General features: G+C 38.9%; 1 protein-coding gene, 1 long non-coding RNA gene and 1 other non-coding gene across 5 annotated transcripts in view; 2 read left to right on the forward strand and 1 right to left on the reverse strand.

Annotated features, from left to right (window-relative positions):
* The window catches only part of dis3 (DIS3 homolog, exosome endoribonuclease and 3'-5' exoribonuclease), a 40,683-nt gene extending 29,515 nt beyond the window's left edge, over positions 1 to 11,168 (forward strand). For 2 of the 3 annotated variants that reach the window (XM_022235829.2, XM_087133794.1), the window contains exons 20-22: positions 2,141 to 2,299; positions 8,250 to 8,372; positions 9,563 to 11,168. In XM_022235829.2, coding sequence (XP_022091521.2) covers positions 2,141 to 2,299; positions 8,250 to 8,372; positions 9,563 to 9,658 — 378 coding nt within the window. In that variant the 3' untranslated portion in view covers positions 9,659 to 11,168. Of the gene's footprint in view, positions 1 to 2,140; positions 2,300 to 8,249; positions 8,373 to 9,562 lie in introns of those variants that run through there. The other variant, XR_015424573.1, reaches the window with a different exon arrangement.
* On the forward strand, positions 3,909 to 4,101 carry LOC147799986 (U2 spliceosomal RNA). Its single transcript, XR_015424613.1, has one exon. It is a non-coding gene; the product is annotated as a U2 spliceosomal RNA (small nuclear RNA).
* Positions 11,169 to 16,280: 5,112 nt separating the features above from the next.
* On the reverse strand, positions 16,281 to 19,351 carry LOC110979785 (uncharacterized). Its single transcript, XR_015424574.1, has 2 exons — positions 18,972 to 19,351; positions 16,281 to 16,822 (listed from the first exon to the last, which is right to left on the reverse strand). It is a non-coding gene; the product is annotated as an uncharacterized LOC110979785 (long non-coding RNA).
* Positions 19,352 to 19,634: the final 283 nt, after the last annotated feature.

A 19,634-nucleotide genomic window follows, 5' to 3' on the forward strand; every position in this document is an offset into this window, starting at 1 on the left:
TGGACAGATCTGAAGTGAGTACATGTACATCTATTTTTATAGCAACAAGGAGCTGAACCTCGTGTTTGGCCACTGGGAAATGAAAAAGACGTTGCATTATAAGATTGTATGGAACCACACAAAGTACCCTTTATGTATAGTTCACGTTATAATCCACCGTTGCATTTCTGTTGCATTAAAGATGTTGTTCAACGATGGAGGATATTTGTGTGAAATTAGGCTTATGCGTAACCGAAAACACAAAATAAACATGATTCTTTACATCTCACCAATTTCAAAATAATTTTTAGAATCTTATTTCCCATTCTGGATTATTAAAATACACCGACGTTGAGACTGGTAATGTAGGCTTGGAGCCCTTCATTATTGTGTACATGTAAATACAGCAGCAAACAGTTGTAGGTATTCCGACTCCCACATACCGCATCACTCTTTATGAAATGGCAAAATGAAATCGAACACTGTTGTTTTTTTTTTCTCTCGAGTCCCTCAGACCCCCTAAACTGCTTATTTTTTTTCTTGCATTGATTTTTTGAATACACAGTTTTCAATATGAGACCTTGTCTCATATTGAATACACAGTTTTCAATATGAGACCTTGTCGCTGGGATATACATGTATGTACTCTTTATTATAAGACATATTGCAAAAAGTTTCCTTCATCGTTGAACCACATCTTTAAGCAGGGTTCCTAAATCAGGCTTTCTCAGCCATGTTGGATTTTGATGTAGAGTAATAATTAGGGCTTAGATGTGGGAGATGGGACCATCATCTCCATGCCCACCACTTTTTTACCAGGAAATGGGCCCATTCAGGATCTTAAAAGACCTCCCTTCCATTACCTATCGGATATTGGGTGAATATAAATCTCACCTAGCATAAGTAAAATTGATGCTTCTATTGTATTTTGCTGTGAATTATTTTTTCTTACCATGACATCTCAGGTAAAGTTGTACAGCTGATTTGTGAACTGCATATAGTTCTGCAGTTGTTTTATTTTTTGCCCAAGTTATTGATAATTCTGTCATCTTTTTCTGTTTTTAATGTACTGTATGTAAACTCATTTGTCCATAGGCCAGATTCTCATTTCCTCTCTCCTAGCATGCTCCCACTTATTCCAGCATGTCCACATAGGACAGGGAATCTCTCATGACCCAGTTGTATGCTAATCCTATTTGCAGAATTTCTTATCACTATGTCCCAGCCCAGCCAGACAGTAGGCATGAAGGACCTCAGTCACATAGGCCTTTCCTACTACAGACACTAGACCCTCCAGACAAAGTTGTTATCCAAGGACAACACTAGCAACACCACATGCAGACAAGAAACCAAAGTGGTACTCTATCTACAAGTCAAGTTTATCTTCCCTGTGTTTCGCAGTTGCTCATATTGTATTAGTCTGGATGAAATAACCACTTTCCTTCCCCCACATTTGATTAAAGTGAAATGGGTCATTCTATAAATTTAGGGTGCAAAAGTGTGACATTTTTGTGTCCCTTATAAACACTTGACCTGTGTTATTTGACATGGAAATATCACTGAAATGGGTTCCAACTATTTCTATTTGTTTGGCAGGTAATTTGCATTAATTCGTCACTCTTGGAAATGAGAGAATGTGATCTTCACTTACAAAATCATATGTCAGATTTGACAGGGATACAAAAAACGTTTGACCCCTAATTTATAGAACTACTCCAATATCACTGACATATCGCATGTACAAAAAATTGACCCCATGCATGGGACATAGATCAGTACAAGGCAGTGATAAATATTTGCTGTTGGCAGTAAATGTTCATGTGTTTCAATTTTACTCTCCATCTGGGAAATCTGGCCAATCTGGGTATGCATTTAAATTGCAGAAGGTGAATTTTATCTTTAAAAAAAATGTGCCGTAATGAAGAAGATATAGCCCAAGTCATTTGTTTTAAAAAAGTGAATATAGTTTGCATAATTCTTTGCGACATATATTGCCCCTGGGCCTCATTTGACACTGTCACTAACTGAATTTCAGTTACTTTGAATCAAGCCAGTTTGCTCTATTTGTGGTAGTTTCCCAAAAATTCAGCCTTCACAAGTTCTTGGATCAATTTCATTCTCTTTTGTGAACTGGTTGCATTTTCTTTCCATCTGAGTCCAGATTTTCCTCAAGGAAAAGGTGCTCGATGAGGAGGGCTACATCATCTTTGTGCGTAAAAATGCAGTGCAGGTGTTCATCCCCAAGTATGGATTTGAGGGCACGCTTTTCTTGAAAGGACCAGACAAAGACAAAGATGGAATCTTCCACTACAATGAAGAGGTAGGAAAGCTGAGCACGAATGTGCTCTTGTCTCTATACTAAAGTTTTTCTTTTCAAATTTCACCGCTAAGTGAAACAGTTTGAGTACTTCTAGTTTTGGTCGCAATTTCTATTTTGCATTAATTCAGGATTTGAAATTATATTGTGATTTGAAATTATGCAAAGCCCTTAGATTGTTTTTGTTTCGTTTTGAATCAATTCTGATTCCCTCTGTTTCAGTTTTCTCTTTTTTTAATATCTGCTCTGGAGCTGTGTTTCTGTTTCAGCTTTGTAATTAAGATTTTAATAAATTGTAGTTGTAGTTTCACTGTATTTCACTGTAATTTCAATGTGAATTCCACCAGCAGTTGAAAGTTTTTCAAACAATCAGCAATAAGGACTGACTGTGTTTCCACCCGGAAACTAATAAAACAAACAAGGCAGTGTGTAATTGCACACCTTCATTGGGGTCACATTGTTGGAAGGTGCAATGCAGTTTGTCTCTGAATGGCAACATTTCAGCCAATGACCCTCTGGAGGCTTGGCTTAGGCCATGCCTGAGCTAAAAATGGCCCAGATTGCCTCATTTAACCTTGCCCTGAAAGTACAGCCCAGGTACTGATACCAAATCGTGGAAAAAAATTTCTTTTCATGTAAATGGGCAACAGAAACCCTCTGCATGTACTTTTTGGATGGATTTTGATCTGCCTTGAAATGTAGGGTATCTTTGTTGCCATCACGTAAACATCTTTTGGTGATAAGATGTGCTTGAACCAGCAGACCACATTGATTTGGTCATTTTTCAAATTTGAAGAGGTTTCTTTTATGCAGTGTTATCACAGTGAAAAATTTCAGATGTTAAGGAAAGAAGTACATATACCCTGCATGCTACCACAGTACATCATGTACATTTTGTTGCTTGTTTGTAGAAAAGATGGATGATTAATGCACTGAGATAACACATTCAGTGCATGTACATTGTACATGTACATGTACATGCATTGAATGAACTGCTTCAGGTGCTGCACATACAATGAGTGGAAATGTTTATGTCTCGTTGTGTTGCTTCAGGCTGCCACCTGGTACATTGATTGACAACGGTCCCTTCAGTCACATGAGCATAACTGACTGCATGTACACATGCACACATGGCCGGGATTACTTGTGCCTGCACACATTGGCCTGTGAAGTGTGAACTCCCATACTTGGTCCACTCCATCCAGTAACTGTGTACCAGCTGGATGGAGTATGGATTAACATTTGCATGTTGTGAAAGGCTTCCCGTTATATGTGCACAGGCAGCTAGGGGCTGTGCTTACAGGAGGTTCAAAGGTCTGCTTTGTTGAGGTTATTATCATAGGGATGGTACTGCGCAGGCGTTATGACCTTCATCCACTGAATATTCAGTTTTGCCCAATTTTAGTAAAAACTGCTTTTCTGTGGAAAAAGGTATATTTATCGTGAAAAGTAAAAACTACTCTACGTTACAATTTTGTTGGGCAGTTTTCATGCCTTTTTTGAAGATGCTTCCAGGGATCAAATGCACATTAAACAGGGGTTGACATTGAAGCTACTGTCACTGATTTGAGTGGTCTTTTCAAACAGATTCAGCCTGAAATTTATATTTGGTATCGCTTCTCGGCCTTTTGGCTAAGATCATGTGTAGTATCTGTTCTTTTCAGCTTAATATCTGAAACGCTGCTCATCGAGCAGCCAGTATATTAAACTGATTTTTGGATCTGGGCCATGGAATAGGGGCTTGCCTCGTCCTGGCCACGGGTTGGCCCGGTATTGCACTACCTCCGGGATTCGGCCCACTCCCCATCTGGGGAAATAATTAAACCAAAAGCAGAATTAAATTGTCCTAGGATCAGGCGTTGTTGTTGATCTTATCCTTATGCCTTAGCAGGAACAAAATCATAGGTTGACTTCATATATTTGTCAGTCATTCTTCCTAAAGTGCTGTCAGATAATTGCCCAGTCAAGTAACCCAAGTAGTTCATGAACATGAGATGAAAATTCTTACAGTCAGTTATATTGTCTAAAATGTAATGCAGTTGATCTCTAAGCTGATGTCTGGACATTTTTAGGCCTAAATATCTGATGTCACCCTGTGCCCTGTAATACTAAGTTATGAACAGTCAGTCTTCCTTTTAATTTGTTACCATAGTCATCTCCAATTTGAAGGCAAATTACTTCCCCTTGTCAAAGACCCTCCTTTCCCTATTTCAAGGCAATGAATGGTAAATGTGTGTTTGTACACTATCCATAAAGAGCATTAGGGTACATGTACAGTACATGTGTAGCTCATCCAGTCTTCTGTTACTGTAGTGTTCACGCTCCTGTGTTCCAAGTAGATGGCCCCTAATTGAGAACACATGGGGTGTGTACCTTCTAAAGAGGTGCCTACTTTGACAAATTATCCTGACAGAAATAAATGAGCCTTCTGTTTGACTTCTTGGTTAATCGTTTCCATTCTGTTCTCAGATTGGATCTGTTAACTCGATACAAGCCTCTACTGGAATAGAACCTGGAATGCCACACTCCTTTTATGACTTGTGCATATGAACTTGTCATTTTTTTTTAATAAGGAAAGGGGAATAATTTTCCTTTCTTACTGTGACCATGACCATATATTTCAGGGTCTAGATGTAAACCTCACATGTGCACAGTGGATAACCAATTTGTCAGTGTGGTATTTGTTTATACATGTACATGTACGTCTATATTTGGTTGTTAACACAAATTCTTGCATATAGAGCTGTACATGTATCACTCACTGTTTATTTAAAAGACCAGCAATTATCTAAAGGCTTGCCTCCACAGTGTATGACTTATATCGATATTTTTTAACCATGGTCAAAGTAAACAGTGTACAGAATCTGAAATACTGCTGGGTTAGTATTGTTATGCATGTCAAGTGCATGTACACAATACCAAATGTCATTACTTGATGTATTACTGTACAGTTTCATATCATATTAATTCAGCTAGTTCCATTTTGCATGAGTGTAATTTATAGAGTAAACAAAACTAACCAGGCTGGGCCTTTTCCTTTTGTTGGCGTGGAATTCTTATTTCTTCGGTCGAATTGGCCTTTTAGGAGTCTTATGGGCTCATTTTAGCCATTTCCCCTCGCAGAGTTTCATAAGTTCAAAAATATCCTCTTATATCTTAATGTTGTCCTGGTATCTTGGGGGGAAAAAGGAGCCCATGAACTTTTGGGGGATATTTTTGTACAATGTAGATGAAGTTTCAACTTTCATGGATAATGGGAAAATTAGTTATCAAAACCTATAAAACCCATCTTTCTCCACCTTTTCCTTTCACCCTGCTGTCGACCTTTGGCCATTGAGTGAAGGTTCTGAGAAACTTAAGTGGGCAGTGATTCATGTTGGATCTGGGTAATTCCATGGGTAACACGCTGACATATTGGAAGGGATTCTCACAAGGATATCCTGTTCTATCATTTGGTGGCGGTTATAAGTTAGGACTTGAAACCCTGGCAGTCTTTCTTCCTTGGAAGTGTTCCTGTGTCATGGAGATGACTTTTGAAAAATGTGGGCTTTGCAAGGGCAGGTAAAGCTATGTGTTGCCGTGGTGACAGTCTGACGCCTTTGCAACCTCCTTTTGGGGTATGGTGTGGAATAAAAGCTCACCTAAGTTGGCAAGTAAAAAATAACCATACATGCTAGATATTGCAAAGATGGCCTTGCTGTCTGTTAATTTTGGTTGTTTTCTAACATAATTGCCTTCGCAAGTCAGTACCCAGCATTACCATTTTCAGTGAAGAACAAAATTTGAAACCGCCAGGATAACATTTTCACAGAATCTAAGGCGCCCATAGATAAGACCAACACAATACAGTACAGCAGTCTTCCACTTACCAGATGACTGACTTTTAATCTGGTCGCTGACGTGTACCCATTTTTTTTTCTTTCAAAATACCCAGGGCAGGTGCATTCCTTGCTTTTGTTCCCTACACTTTGTCAAAATGGGACTCGAAATGTTCACCTATTTAGTGTGTGACTGAATGGCATAAAAATAAACCTCTCTTATTGCAGCTCACTGCATTGAGGACAGTACAATGACCCTAGAATGCCAATTCATTATTGCTACCTCAGGCCACTTTTGTGATTGTGCTGAATAACAGGTTGTATCAGGATGCAGTATCTCTTCTCTGATTTGAAGAGTTTAACAGTCGGATGACTTTACCCTCTGGCAATAACATGTACAGAAGCGCTTTGTTTGTCTGACTAACGGGGTATTCCTCTACTTTTCCCCCTCGATTCCCCTTGAGTCTCCCCTTAAAGTTTTTGTCATCAAATCATAATTCAGAGATCGTGAACATGTCATATAGCTTGTGGTCTGCAAAATTCAGAGGCAGTTACCTAATCACCCGATGAATTCCAACAGCAGAAACAAACAAAAATTTTTTTAATTTTATTTCCTGCTCTGATTTAGAAATCACTTTATCAGTGAATTCAGCAAGGTTTATCCCTCAAAGAACCCGGTTGTTTTGGACCAACTCACAGTGGGAGGGTGGGGTAATTCTCCAAGAACTCAGCTGCCACATACCCAATTGATTTGAAACTTCCCATGTAAAGACACTCATTATCAAGTTTCAAGTCGATATGGTGCGGTGTTTTGATGTTATGTTCATTAAGTGGTAACGTCAAGAGTGCAATTAGTGAGTTCAGTCATGAAAAGAAGGAATGGTTGGCCAGCCTGACTTAGCCCTCCGTTAAATGTGAGGGAAAGTGTATCTTTTTCTCTGAACTGGAATCAAAAATGCGCGCATGACTTGAATAGTTCATAATGTCTGTTAAAATCAGGCATTCTCTGATAATAGTTAACGGCAGATGGTCCCAGACACATTTTGGTGTTGGTGCACAGAGGGAAGAAGTCAGGCATTAACACTGTGCAATGAAGCAAGGTGTATCACACTTATACTTTGTATCACTAGCGTAGATTTTATGATGCTCTGTTTGTGAGGTGAATGTCCTTTTATTCCAACCATCCGTTCTCTGCTCATTTTAAGCATTTTTCTTGTGCATTTTTCTGGGGTGTTTGTAAAATGATATCGTAATCGGATAATTTCGGACTGTTAGGGTTAAAAGCTTTTCTGTTACATGTACCTCACCCTATTTTCTTATACATCGTGCAAATATTCAAGAATAGCAACATACAATGTATGCTTGAAATGAAATTTCACACAAAAGCAGATAACTTGTCATTCCATGACCAGCCTCATTATGACTTGAAAATGAGACATTTTTCAATAAATGAAGTGTACAAGCATTTTTTCCCCTTTTTTCAAAGCACAAATAAGAATGAGTTCAGTAACAAAATGACATATCTACATGTATTTCCACTTTTGCATAGAGCTGCCCAAATACACATGGAGAAAAAAATGTTACCACCTTATTTTTTGGTTTGAAACTTGAAATTGATAACACTGTGTCATATCAATAGTCCTTTGCAAAATGAAAAACCCACTTAACCCTGACTTCAGTCACAGGCGGATCCCGGAGGGAGGAGGGGGCCTTGCCTTCTTCTTAAAGAGACAATTTTTTAAACTGAAATGGAACTTGATTTTGGTCACATTTCATTGCCTTTCTTCCCCCCAAAGAGTTTAAATTGTCCCCCCCCCCAAAAAAAATAATGAGCCTCAAACCCCTGAAAGACCTTAAAGATTAACTGGAGAAATTGTCCGTTATTTTTGCCCTCCCCAAAAAGCCTCCTCCCCTTCTCCACATCAGTGATTCTGGATTTGCCCTGAACCGTTGATCTCCAAATGTTCAAGGTTCATAGCCACATTGTTTGCATCAAGTCCCTCCACTTTCCTGTCTTCTCTCATGAATGATCTTTTTTCCCCTGCAGCATGAGAAAATTCGGTTCACTTTGACACTGGACTTGCATCTCACAGTTTCTTGTTAGCAACGCTCAGCACTGTTGTTTTACCTTCCAGGAATGCACTCAGTCAGCAGGGGCAGTGACCTTGCGAGGGTTTGACAAGGTCAGAGTTCAAATCAGTGCAGAGACCTCCAACATTCAGCACCAGAGACTGCGACTGAAACTGGTGGAGCCCAAGGTGGGTCCTTGTATTTATCCTGAGCCAAGCATCTTCCCTCACTCACTATGTCTGCTGTTTTGGAGACTCCGTTTAAACCTCATAGTTACGTCAATCTGCCCAGTGCCCAGACAGATCAAGCATGATGTAAAAAAATGTGAGGGTCACATGACCACAGCAAGGGACAGGAAGTTGGTTCAGTGTACACTTTTATACTTCGATATTCTTAGTAAGCCAAGATTTTACCATCTTGGTAACAGTCGGTTGTACATGACATGTATTCTTTAATACTTGTTGGGGTTGTTCGTAAAGAGTGCATGAATTTGTACTTTTTAATTTTCTGAAATACATTTTTCCTGACTTTACAAAACAAATGTAAAACTGCTGTCAGTAATTGATAAATGTTATTGTGGATGACTGCACCATGCTCGCATACCGAAAATTTTTGGAGGTTTTCTGATCTCAGCTTTGAAGTCCACCCTTATCTTTAAACATATCAGATAGGATTTTTAAATGTCACGACATGCCTTTAAGATGCTATTCAAAAAAATGTTTCAAGTATTCAACAACTGTCTGGTTGGTGGGAGTAAAAGCATTCCAGCAGATGACTCCAGATGGCACAAGTGTGATTAGTCCAACTGGAATTTCCCAAAATGAATTCCTAGTGGGCTTTAATTGGAAAACTAAATATAGTGAATTCATAGAAGCCAGATGGTCACATAGTATCAGGTCGGTGCTGTGCTGGGCAATATGCATTGAAATGGTGTAGACTTGGAGCATGGTTCCAATATTTCACGATGGAGAGAACCAGATTTTCGTCCGTAAAAAGTACTTAAAAATCTACCTAGTTCCAGACCAAAGTCTCTCCTGTTGTGGTAATACATCATGTGCCTGGCAGGGCGTTCAGCATGTTTGGTTATTCAAACAACACACAATGCAGACACTGATTTAATCACACCCTTTTTGGCAGGTGCACGAATTACTTCAGTTTAAAGAGTGAACAAAATTAATTCATGAATACTGAGAAACTGAAAATGTCCCCTAGAAAACCAACATAAAAAGATCATCATCCAACCAAAGGCATTTCTAAAAAGTTGATAGTTTTTAATTGGTTTTGATTTCAAAATCGCATTTCACAGGCCCCTTTGAATGTGTAATGCTACCTTTTCTTCCCAAGCTCTAAGATTCTCTGTCCCTCCCCATTTTTCTAGGTTCCAGGTTTCAGTGTTGACCCTCTTCCCCAGACTGCTGAAGAGGCCGAGTCACAGCCCCCACCCTCTAAGAAACCAAGATGGAAGAGTTCATAGACACTTTGGGCTACAGATTCCATCAGGAGAACAGATTACACTAATGGGGTGAAAGTCCTGCTCATGCAGTCAGAAGAAAGTTCATCTACGTCAGTTCATAGAGCTGTTTTGCAGTAGATTTTGCTGTTACATCGACTCTTCAAGCATGTGTTAAAGACCAGTTTCACAGTTTGGTTCATGTGGTCATGTATATTTCAGAAATTTCAGCTTTTCCAATTCATTATGAGGAGTATCAACAGGAAATGAAATAAACTACTTATTTCATTTCATTGACAACTCCAGCCTAATGAGATAACAGCCATGAATTGCTCATCTCTGAGCCCGCTGGGTGAAGATAATGTTCAGAGTAGTGTAGATCATGGTTCTGGACAGAAAATTAACCCAGACTGCAATTGCTGCGGTAATTACCACATCCACAACTTTCTGGTTGCTAAAAACAAAAATGATTCCATTACTCTGACATTTTGGTGATTGTTGGAAATTTGATGGAGCTAAAAAGTAGTTGCAAGCTCCAGGTTTTAACAAAATTTCAGCACTGAAATATTTTTTTGTGCTGGTAATGAAAGGCATTTTGGACCGTAGTATTTTTTAATCTGATTTTTTTTTTACATAAGTGGAGCTTATCGATGCATAGTACAACACACATTTTCATCAGCGTCAAATGATTTCTTTACAGTCTGATTCCAAGGCTAAATAAAGCTGATAACTACTGGTACTTTGGACTGTCTGTTGTGTACTAATAAGTTTGTCTAAAGTTACTCCTGGTACAAAAGGAAGAGAGACATATATGCATTTTTCCAAATTTTATTAGTCATTGAACCAAACAGGCCTTTACATGTAGCTCAACTCTTTTTAAGGATGAACAGGAATGCAAAGTGGGAAATTTGTCCAGTACTTTTCCACATTTGAAAGATTACTGTATCCGTACACAAAAGTACAAGTACATGTGGTGTATTTTGACAAGTTGAGGTTTCTGTTTCATCATTTAGATACTGTTGAACTAGCAGGTCCAAGGATGTAGGTGTTCATACAAACACATGCTGGCTTACATGTCCAGGACCAGTACAAGGTTAATTCTGCATAGCTTTCATAAACAATGAGATGTTAACAGCCTAACACTGAATCTTATGCGTTTTTACATCCGTGGAAGGGGTAACCTGTATGCCTTTCCTTTCCAATGGTGAAAAGCTGCAGGAAACCATAAAGGAACATTTTGTGTCTGTCTAGCTCAGTTGCTGATTAGGAGAAGTGCATGGTAATTGGTCTTGAAACCAGTCTCTGTGCATGTGTGCCAATTGTTGTCACAACTCGGTGCTCTTAGCATTCTTGGAAGACCCTGGTCCTGCTGTCTGAGCGGAGAAGGCACACACCAACAACTGTCCAGAACATGATATGTCCAATGAGTTTCCCACTGTCTCTGTAATGACTGGCGAGGCCACAGCATCGATGCATTGCATTGTCTAATGTTTCTAACATGGCATTACTCCATCCATAACTTTTTCTTTATTTTTACAAAACTCCCTTCTGATTCATACAAATATGACAGCTGCTATTTGCTGTATAATTTGTTTGCAAGAAATAAGGCAATTTCTCGTACATCAGTGAATTGTTCATTTCTTTAGCTTGACAATCTTACTCTGCTGTGTTTCACACAAGAAGCTGTGAGGAAATAGGCATCACTCAATTTGCTCAACACAACAAATGATAATCCAACATTTAACTGGAAATACATTATGTAACAGGAACACTAAAACAAATACAGTTGAAACAATGTCTGCGTTCAGCAACAGGATAAAGTTGATCACTTTTAACCAAAAACGGTAGAAGCTTGAGCCTCCGTTATGTACCGTAAAGTACAGGAAACATAACTGTTAAAGGTGTGACTTTCTGCCAGTTACTGTATTTGAGTATTCATTTTTGACATGGAGTCTACATGAAATGAATGCGATAGACAAGAATAACAGAGACAAGTCCTACCAGCACAAATGTCACACATCTGTGATATTTTTGTGCAAATGCAATGAGAAAGTGTATACAAATATTGCAGAACATATGTTTTAGTGAGTGAAAACCCCCCTGGGACTTTACCAGTCTAATCACATAAGTACATGTACATAAGTACATGTACATTACAGTAGGAGTACATTATAGGCCCATGGCTCTCAACATTACAGAATGAAAGAACACTGGATAATTGAACTAACACATAACAGCAAAAATAGTTAAGAACTTTTTAGGAAGAACAATGTAGAAATTAATTTGCCAACTACAAGTGCTAAGTACAAGTCCATGGAGACTGTCATGTTAGTTCTTCTTTTCTTGAGCAATTGCTGAAAAAAAAATACATGCAAGTGAATCTCATTAGTTCCTGCAGAAGTTCTTCAACATATAATCAGTAAGACATCACCACCTTATAACCACCAATGTTATACATGTATAAACCCAAACCTGCCAATGAGCCAGTTTGATACCTATATACGTCTCAAAAAAACGTTAAAGACCACTTTTTTTTTAACTTGTAATTTTTTCCAAGCAATGAGTGGGTCTAGTTCTTTCATTTTTTGTTTGTCTTGATCGTGTTCTCATTGGAACAAAAAATTAAAAAAATGTTTCAAAACATCAAATGCACATTTTCTCAAAATGGGCAGTTTCAAGGAAGAGTCAAATAACAAAATACAAAGTGGTCCTTAATTTTTTTGAGGTGTGTATTTCAAACAGTTATTCAAGAACGAAGCATGTGAGCATGTTCATCATGTGAGTTGGCATATGGTGGCACTTATCGAGTCCAGCCTTGTGCATGCGTGAGGCCGTTCTGGAAATGACTTCATTTTGGACATGTGTTGTTGGAATACCAAACTGGCTTCATTGTAGGGATATGCTCAGAATTTTTCCTCTTATTATTTGAGCACCTGTGTTACTCCTTACAACAAAGTAACTTGCGACAATGGTAATGGTGTGTAATTCCTCACCGCATTTCCAGTTTAATCCTGTACTCACTTTCTTTGCTAGGGAGCGTGTTCTTCTCCTCAGTTTCCGTTTTCTTGAGTTTTGTTTTGTCAAATGATGTGACTTCAGATACGTCTGGTTTGTCGCCCATTTTGATGATTCTGTCCTACAAAAAAAGGAATGGGTTCACATAAGGGCAAGTTCGATCTGTGACAATTTGTTACCCACAGGTCAATTTTGCCTGGTGCCCTGTACATGTATATATTCATGCATAGGTTACCAGTCAAAATGAACCATTGATTGACAATTCATCACTGATTTATAACGGGTTTTGCCCTGACCCAACGTATGTATTAATAAACACTGTATGCTCAGTGCTTGTCCGAGAGCTTGCGAAAAAAATTCACAAGCTTACTTGGGTGGGACTCGAACCCACGACCTCCTGCTTACTAGAGCAGATGTCTTACCCACTCGACCACCGAGCTTGCCGTGGTCGGCTGGCCGGTCCGAGTCAAGTGTAGCAGCGGGTACTGCGAACTATTTCAAGATGTATTTTTGCGTTGGGGAGATGTATCTTAAAAAAATTCACCACTGATTGAACATGGCGGAAGCTTCTGAGCCTTAGGGCTGTAAATAAGGCCATGTTTGTAAAGGTTCTAAAAGACTGACCAAAATGAGATGTGACCCAAAATTGTAATATACTATATACTAGCACGAGTTCAGAACTGCTTACACAACCACCATGTCACTGACATTTGGGAAACTATGAACCCTATCCGATCACATTTCTTGTGCATTCAGACTTAGCACAAGGCAGCATATTTAGTCTCTTGTTCAGAACTTCTCTGGATCAAGAAATATGTTTGAGAAAGGACAGCATATAGACTAATCCAATTTGACACTGTGATGGCTTCGCACTCATGCACATGTGCATTTGGCAAGTCATGACACCCAGTTGGTCAGAGGCATGTAATGCATGCGTACCACCTGTCCATGAGCAGTGCGTTACCACACATCATGACTTTCAATTCTGATTGTCGCATTACACTGCATGCATTTTATCAAATCCATACCAATTTTTATGGGGGGGGTTGATAAGAGTTGCCCAAGAGCTTAATGAGACTTTGGATCTGTGGTCCTGACTCAAAGTGTACCAGATACAAAAAATAGGTATTGTTCCTAGGGCAATATTTATTCAGGGCAGGGTAGCTTCATGGGGCATCTATTTCTCAAGTTGCATTCATGAACCAAGAGGGGTGTATGAAATCAAGAATTAAGTCCGATAGGATACAATAGACAAATTGCACCCATTAAGTCACATGATTCTAAAGTATCGAACATCAGCAAACACGGCACCCACCAAAGTAAAGCATGTCATAAGGGTCATTTACCAAAAAAAGGCCGACGGTCAGTGAAGTGCTTAGTCAAGTGATGTGATGAGCACTGTACCAAAAATCAGCTTTTTGTTGGTAAACAGCACCGTCTTTAGGCAACACTTTGCTATGGAAGGATGTCGTGTTAGCTTGATACCTTAGCAGGCACAATTGCTCTATCATTCTGTACAAGTTCCATACGCTGACATTCACATTTCCTTCCAGTGTATTAGAAACCATCAGAAAGTGACTGTCCTAAAAAGTCCAATTCAGCTGTGAAAATATAAAAGCATTTACAGTACCAAGAAATCACTTTTGGACCAGTCTCATGGGGTTTATGCACACATGGTGCCAAGTGAGGTCAGCGTATGGGAACTCTGTCCAATTTCACCAATTCAGAGGACACTGAACTGGGATGGCATGTAACAGTTGCCTGACCAATGAAAATACACATCAGTAGTGGTGTTCAATCTACCACTTCCTGTGGTATGAAAGGAGGTAACAGCTGATACTAGTCAAAACAACCAAAGCATGAAAACTACCAAAGAAACAACTTCAGTTTTTCCAGATTTATTTCTCAATAAACAGGCTTTGAGCTTCCTAATTTTCAAAGGTACATGAAGTGGAATTCACCAGATCCTTTGTAGATTTTGAAACTGGTTTTGCCAAGATGGCACAAGTGCTAGTTTGTCCAGGAATCAGGGTCACATTTCCCACAAATGCCAACGGTTTGCATTGTATCTCACGACAATACAGCACTGTGATTTGAACCAAATGATATACACACATCAACCTCAGCTGGTGACAACTGTTGACCCACGTTACCAAAAATATGGCTCAGTTTGCTCAAATCATGAAAATATTACTGATGAAAGAAAACGCAACCACATTGTCATAAACTAGTTCAGCCAAATGCAGCCGACAAAGTGCAGGGACCCAGTGGGTTTAGGAATTTGCTGTTTTTAATATCGCTTAACTAACCAGTCTCAGTAAGCAGTTTCTGTATGCTCACTCAATCAATCAGAGATGCTTGGCCAGCTCTCTTAATCTTGGAAGACCACAGCATATCCTGGTCGGAGAAGGCACTCAATGACAACGCTGATGTGTTTGAGAACTCGCTTTCTTTCCCTCCAAAGGAAGTTGGCCCATCATACTCAGTTGTGGTGGGACACTGGACGACGGCTTGGCTAAGGTGCCTTGCACCAAGCAGAGTTGCGTTTCTAACATGGCATACTCCATTCTTAAACTTGTTAACTAGCTTCTGTTAATTTATACAATGGTTATGAGCTGCTACAGGTTTGCTTTATCTGAGCAAGTAAGGCAACTATGTTGGATCACTGACTTGTCATTTGTTCAGCAGGGGCAAACTCCCTTGAAGACACTTATCCAACTTCATACACTGGTACTGTGTATTACTTATGTTACAAGATTAAATGACAAATTCAATAATCCATGTGTAGCATTGCATTATTAGAAATAAGATGCCTCAAGTAAACTTGGTACATGCTACTTGTAAATGACCAAGTACTTTGGAAGTTAACATGAGATCAAGTTCCAGTGGTACAACTCAAAATAGCTCTTTCTATCTGCATACGATCAACTTCATTCCTGATGGGATCAAGTTCAAGTGGTGTACTGCAACAAATCAAAACAGCTATTTGTGTCTGTATACGATAGACTTGTCTCCTGTTATACAGAGTTTAATGAAACCAGACCCTTTAACCAACGTATAAAATATGAAAAACAAAGACAACTTAGAAATAATTTGAACAATTAGCTAACTACAGGTACTAAATACAAGTTGGAGAATGCCATGCTAGCCCTGCTTTTCTTGTTCGATTGCTGAAAGAAAAAAGAATCAGAAATTATCACTAAGTATCAAAGTATGTTTTGATGAACAAACTATATACTGATTTTAGATCATTCACATGTTTCCATTACTTTTAAGAAAAAAATCCCATTATAAAAAAAAGTTGTCCAGTTTGATGATATTCTGTTAACTACAAACAGATTGCTAAATGTTATATTTTAAGGTTTTGTTTCACTAAAAGCAGAGATTTGTACCACTGCATCTGTAATCAATCTATCAAGTGTCAATTTTAGTGATGAGGTCAGAAGGAAAATATCACTTTTCAAGCCAGCAAATCACGATTGAAGTGGCCAACTAGACCTACAAAGAAACATGCACTTAACAGAAATGAATGGGGGGGAGGGCGGAAGGGCATGGAATAATCCATGGCATAATGCTTGGGCTGTACATACTTTCTTTGGTCGGAAGTGGGTTCTTCTCCTGAGTCGCTGTCTTCTTCAATTTTGACTTGTCAAATGTTTCAACTTCTGAAACGTCTGGTTTGTCACCCATGTTGATGGTTCTGCAAAATGATGAACAGGGAATTGGTGACTTGCAGCAGAGTGGTTTTTGAACTTTGAAGAAGTTAACCATGTGCAGTCCTATCACAGGTTTTCAGGCTCCAAAAAGGGATCATAATTAATGAATTATCAAATACAATTAAAACACAGCAAAAATTTACACTAATGTCAATTTACGAGAAAATTTAGCACAAATGACAAATTTCTGAATCATGTCTTTAGAAAATCTGCAGCAAAACCAATGGAGGGTTTTTGAGCATTACTGGGAACCAAAGATTTTTATTAATTTCTCATCTTGCTGTTTTGCTAAACAGAAAAGCATGCAGAGTAATAAAATAAAATGCCTAGAAATACAACTTAGTCGCATACACACCTGCTCACTTCAATATGGAGATGATGTCGGGCTACTGTGAAATGGCATGCAATTGTTAATGCGAGTAGCAAGGCTGTGCACACTACAACTAAAAAGAAAGTGCTTGGGAAAAAGGTTTTTAAAATTAGTCTATGTGATTCTGCTACCAAGCCAGAAAAAAAAGGAATGCAGCAACTGGGTGTGTTCAATCGTGCAGTAAGCAGTACTGGCATACCCTGTACATCTTTATTGTTGATAGTACGCATACGTATGCATAGTACTGTCTAACTGAACACACCCGTTTAGCTCAGCAATAGGACAAAAATAATAGAACAGGTAGTTCACAAAATCACAGAACTGTCCACCATCACATATTTAAACATTCTCTTTGGGCAGAGAATGTGTTACATGCAAGAGCAGTGTCCAGGAGGGGATCACATCATAAAAAGTGCACACTGCATTTTTTTATGGCAAGGACAGCATTGTTTCATGTGAGAATTGCAGAAAAAGGGTAGATGAGATGGATGAAGAAATTGCGAAACCTGTAAAATTACTAAAATAGAATATGACATCATATCCTAAAATTAAATGCAACTTACTATTCTACTATCAATGCCATACTTCCTCATCCTAATCACAAGTCTGACAGCAAGAGGTTGACCTTTTATTGATGACTGCACTTACAATCTGTATACCCCAATATTTGTTTCCAGATGGCATATGTTAATTGTCTTAAGTACATGTATGTCATGTTGGAACGACAGTTTATGTAATGCATCTGATGGTCCTTTCTCTGCAACCTAAGTAGTACCCGATATAGTACTGTATTCAAATAGTGATCATTCTAAAACCAGGCTTGATCATCGTAAGCAAGCTATTGTCTGGAAAATGGTCTTCCAATGTTCATATGAACAATGTGATTTCCGCAAATTTCACAGCGTTTACCTACCAAAGGTTATTTTGGATCATTGTGAAATCCAAAAATTAACAGTAGGAGAGAGAGATGTAAAACATCAAAAGACGCCTACTTCAGCCGTTTTTGGAATGCTGGGTGATAATTAGCACTGGCAATTGGCAAGTTCACATTTTAGCCACAGCATTGTGCTGCTTGAGTAAACTGTACCAACAACTGCGAATATTGCAAATCTAAATGCCCTGCTAGGGTCCATACACAGGCATTTATGTAACTGACTAGGGAACTTGATTTCCTAAACAATGGACTCAAATAAATATAAACACCAGGTTCCTTTTTCCTAAACCTAAGCCTAGTGCAACACTCTGAACTAAGAGAAATTTAACACAGGCCTGGAGAACAAAAATAGGCCCTATTATGATGTAGGCCTACCATCATAAAATTCAAATTTCAATGAAAAATGAGAAAGTTCCTGTAAATGCCAGGTTTGAGTTCTACCTTTTATTTCTCATCAATCCATTCTGTCAAGTGGTAATTTTACTGATTTAACGATGGGCCATATCATACCTAACAGAGGTTAAAAATAACCCTTCAGAACTACACTAAAACCCACGATTTTTAAAGATACACTACATCTGGAGGGCTGGGCCTACATTGTAAAAGGCAGAGCCTCTACATACCAAGTGTGCACTCAACCATGACTGTCATGGGTAGGCCTATGTTAAGTATTGTTTCGAACCATCCCGATTTTTCCTACACGCGTCCCTAGGATTTCTCCATCAGACCAACTGGATATATTTGGCTACGGCCAGCCAGATTGTGCGTAATCTTCATAGGTACTTATGCTAAAGCCTAGGCTTTTGCCAAGTCAGTTCAACTATGTAGATAAACCTATAATTTATGCCAGACTCTGAGAATGCGAACTGCGTAAACCGCGGCACTTCCATCATTAACCAAAAGAACACCAAACGAGTGGGCTGCAGCTGGGGACTGGTCCTAGTTGTGTGAAGGAGAGGTGGGCCTAAACTACAGAAAGAATAAAGCACCTACAGTTACAATTGCAAGCTAAGTGAATTCTTGGAGCTGATTAATTGGGATTTTAGTACATTTAATTACACATGACGCAAAATCGGTTAGTAAATCCACTCATACTATCGTTAGGGCTATTGCCATGATTGACATATCATCTGCTGACAACGCCCACATGCAGGACACCGAGGGAATTTCCCACAAAAGAACAGTTAGGCCTAGCATTTGTCGTGCCATGATCGTGCGCAGATTGATTTTTAAAACGCCATCTAAAACTACAGCGTCTGTAAAGGCAACAGTATACTTTCAAGCAATGAAAGTGTTATTTACCTAGGCTTGTGTGCTCCGGAAAAAACTTCAGTATCTCCTTCGCGGAACGTGAAATAAACTCGTGTGCGATTAATGTGCTCAGACAATCTTATATATAGGCCTTATATCGCACATCACATGTATACACGCCGCCGCGCCCGCCTTTTTCATATGTACAAAAACTTTGTGTTGAGATTCATACGCATATATCAATCCGCGCAAGAACGAAGATCGGATGGCTTGTATGCTAGGCACGTCCCAGCCTCATCACCGCTCGTTTTCTGTAACCGATATGCAAATTACCAAAAACGAAAACTAAGGCATGGAGGCAAATAACTTTTAAAACAATCTGCGCACCTTCATGGAGAAACCCATCTTTTTTTAAAGAAGCCTTCGCTATGTCCTGCTAGAGTTGTAATGTGTTTTATGTTCATTCTTTAATTGTTCTTTATTCCAGGTAATTTTTGTTGTAGTCTGTTTAAATTAATTTTTTCATATTACGAGTGCATGCCCTGGTACGCAGAAACACAATAAGAACTTTAAAGAAGCATTACTGGTTCTGCATTTAGTCTTTTACCAAAGCGTTTTTTATAACCTTTTCAGAATAAAAATGCATAGCAAAAATGCAGTGATGCGGCCCTTTGCAAACGCGTGTGAATGTAGTGCTGAATATATTAATACGTC

Source organism: Acanthaster planci, linkage group LG02, assembly GCF_054643075.1.
Source record: "Acanthaster planci isolate LZ-2023a linkage group LG02, COTS_SCS, whole genome shotgun sequence".
In the NCBI taxonomy this organism is placed as follows: Eukaryota; Metazoa; Echinodermata; class Asteroidea; order Valvatida; family Acanthasteridae; genus Acanthaster; species Acanthaster planci.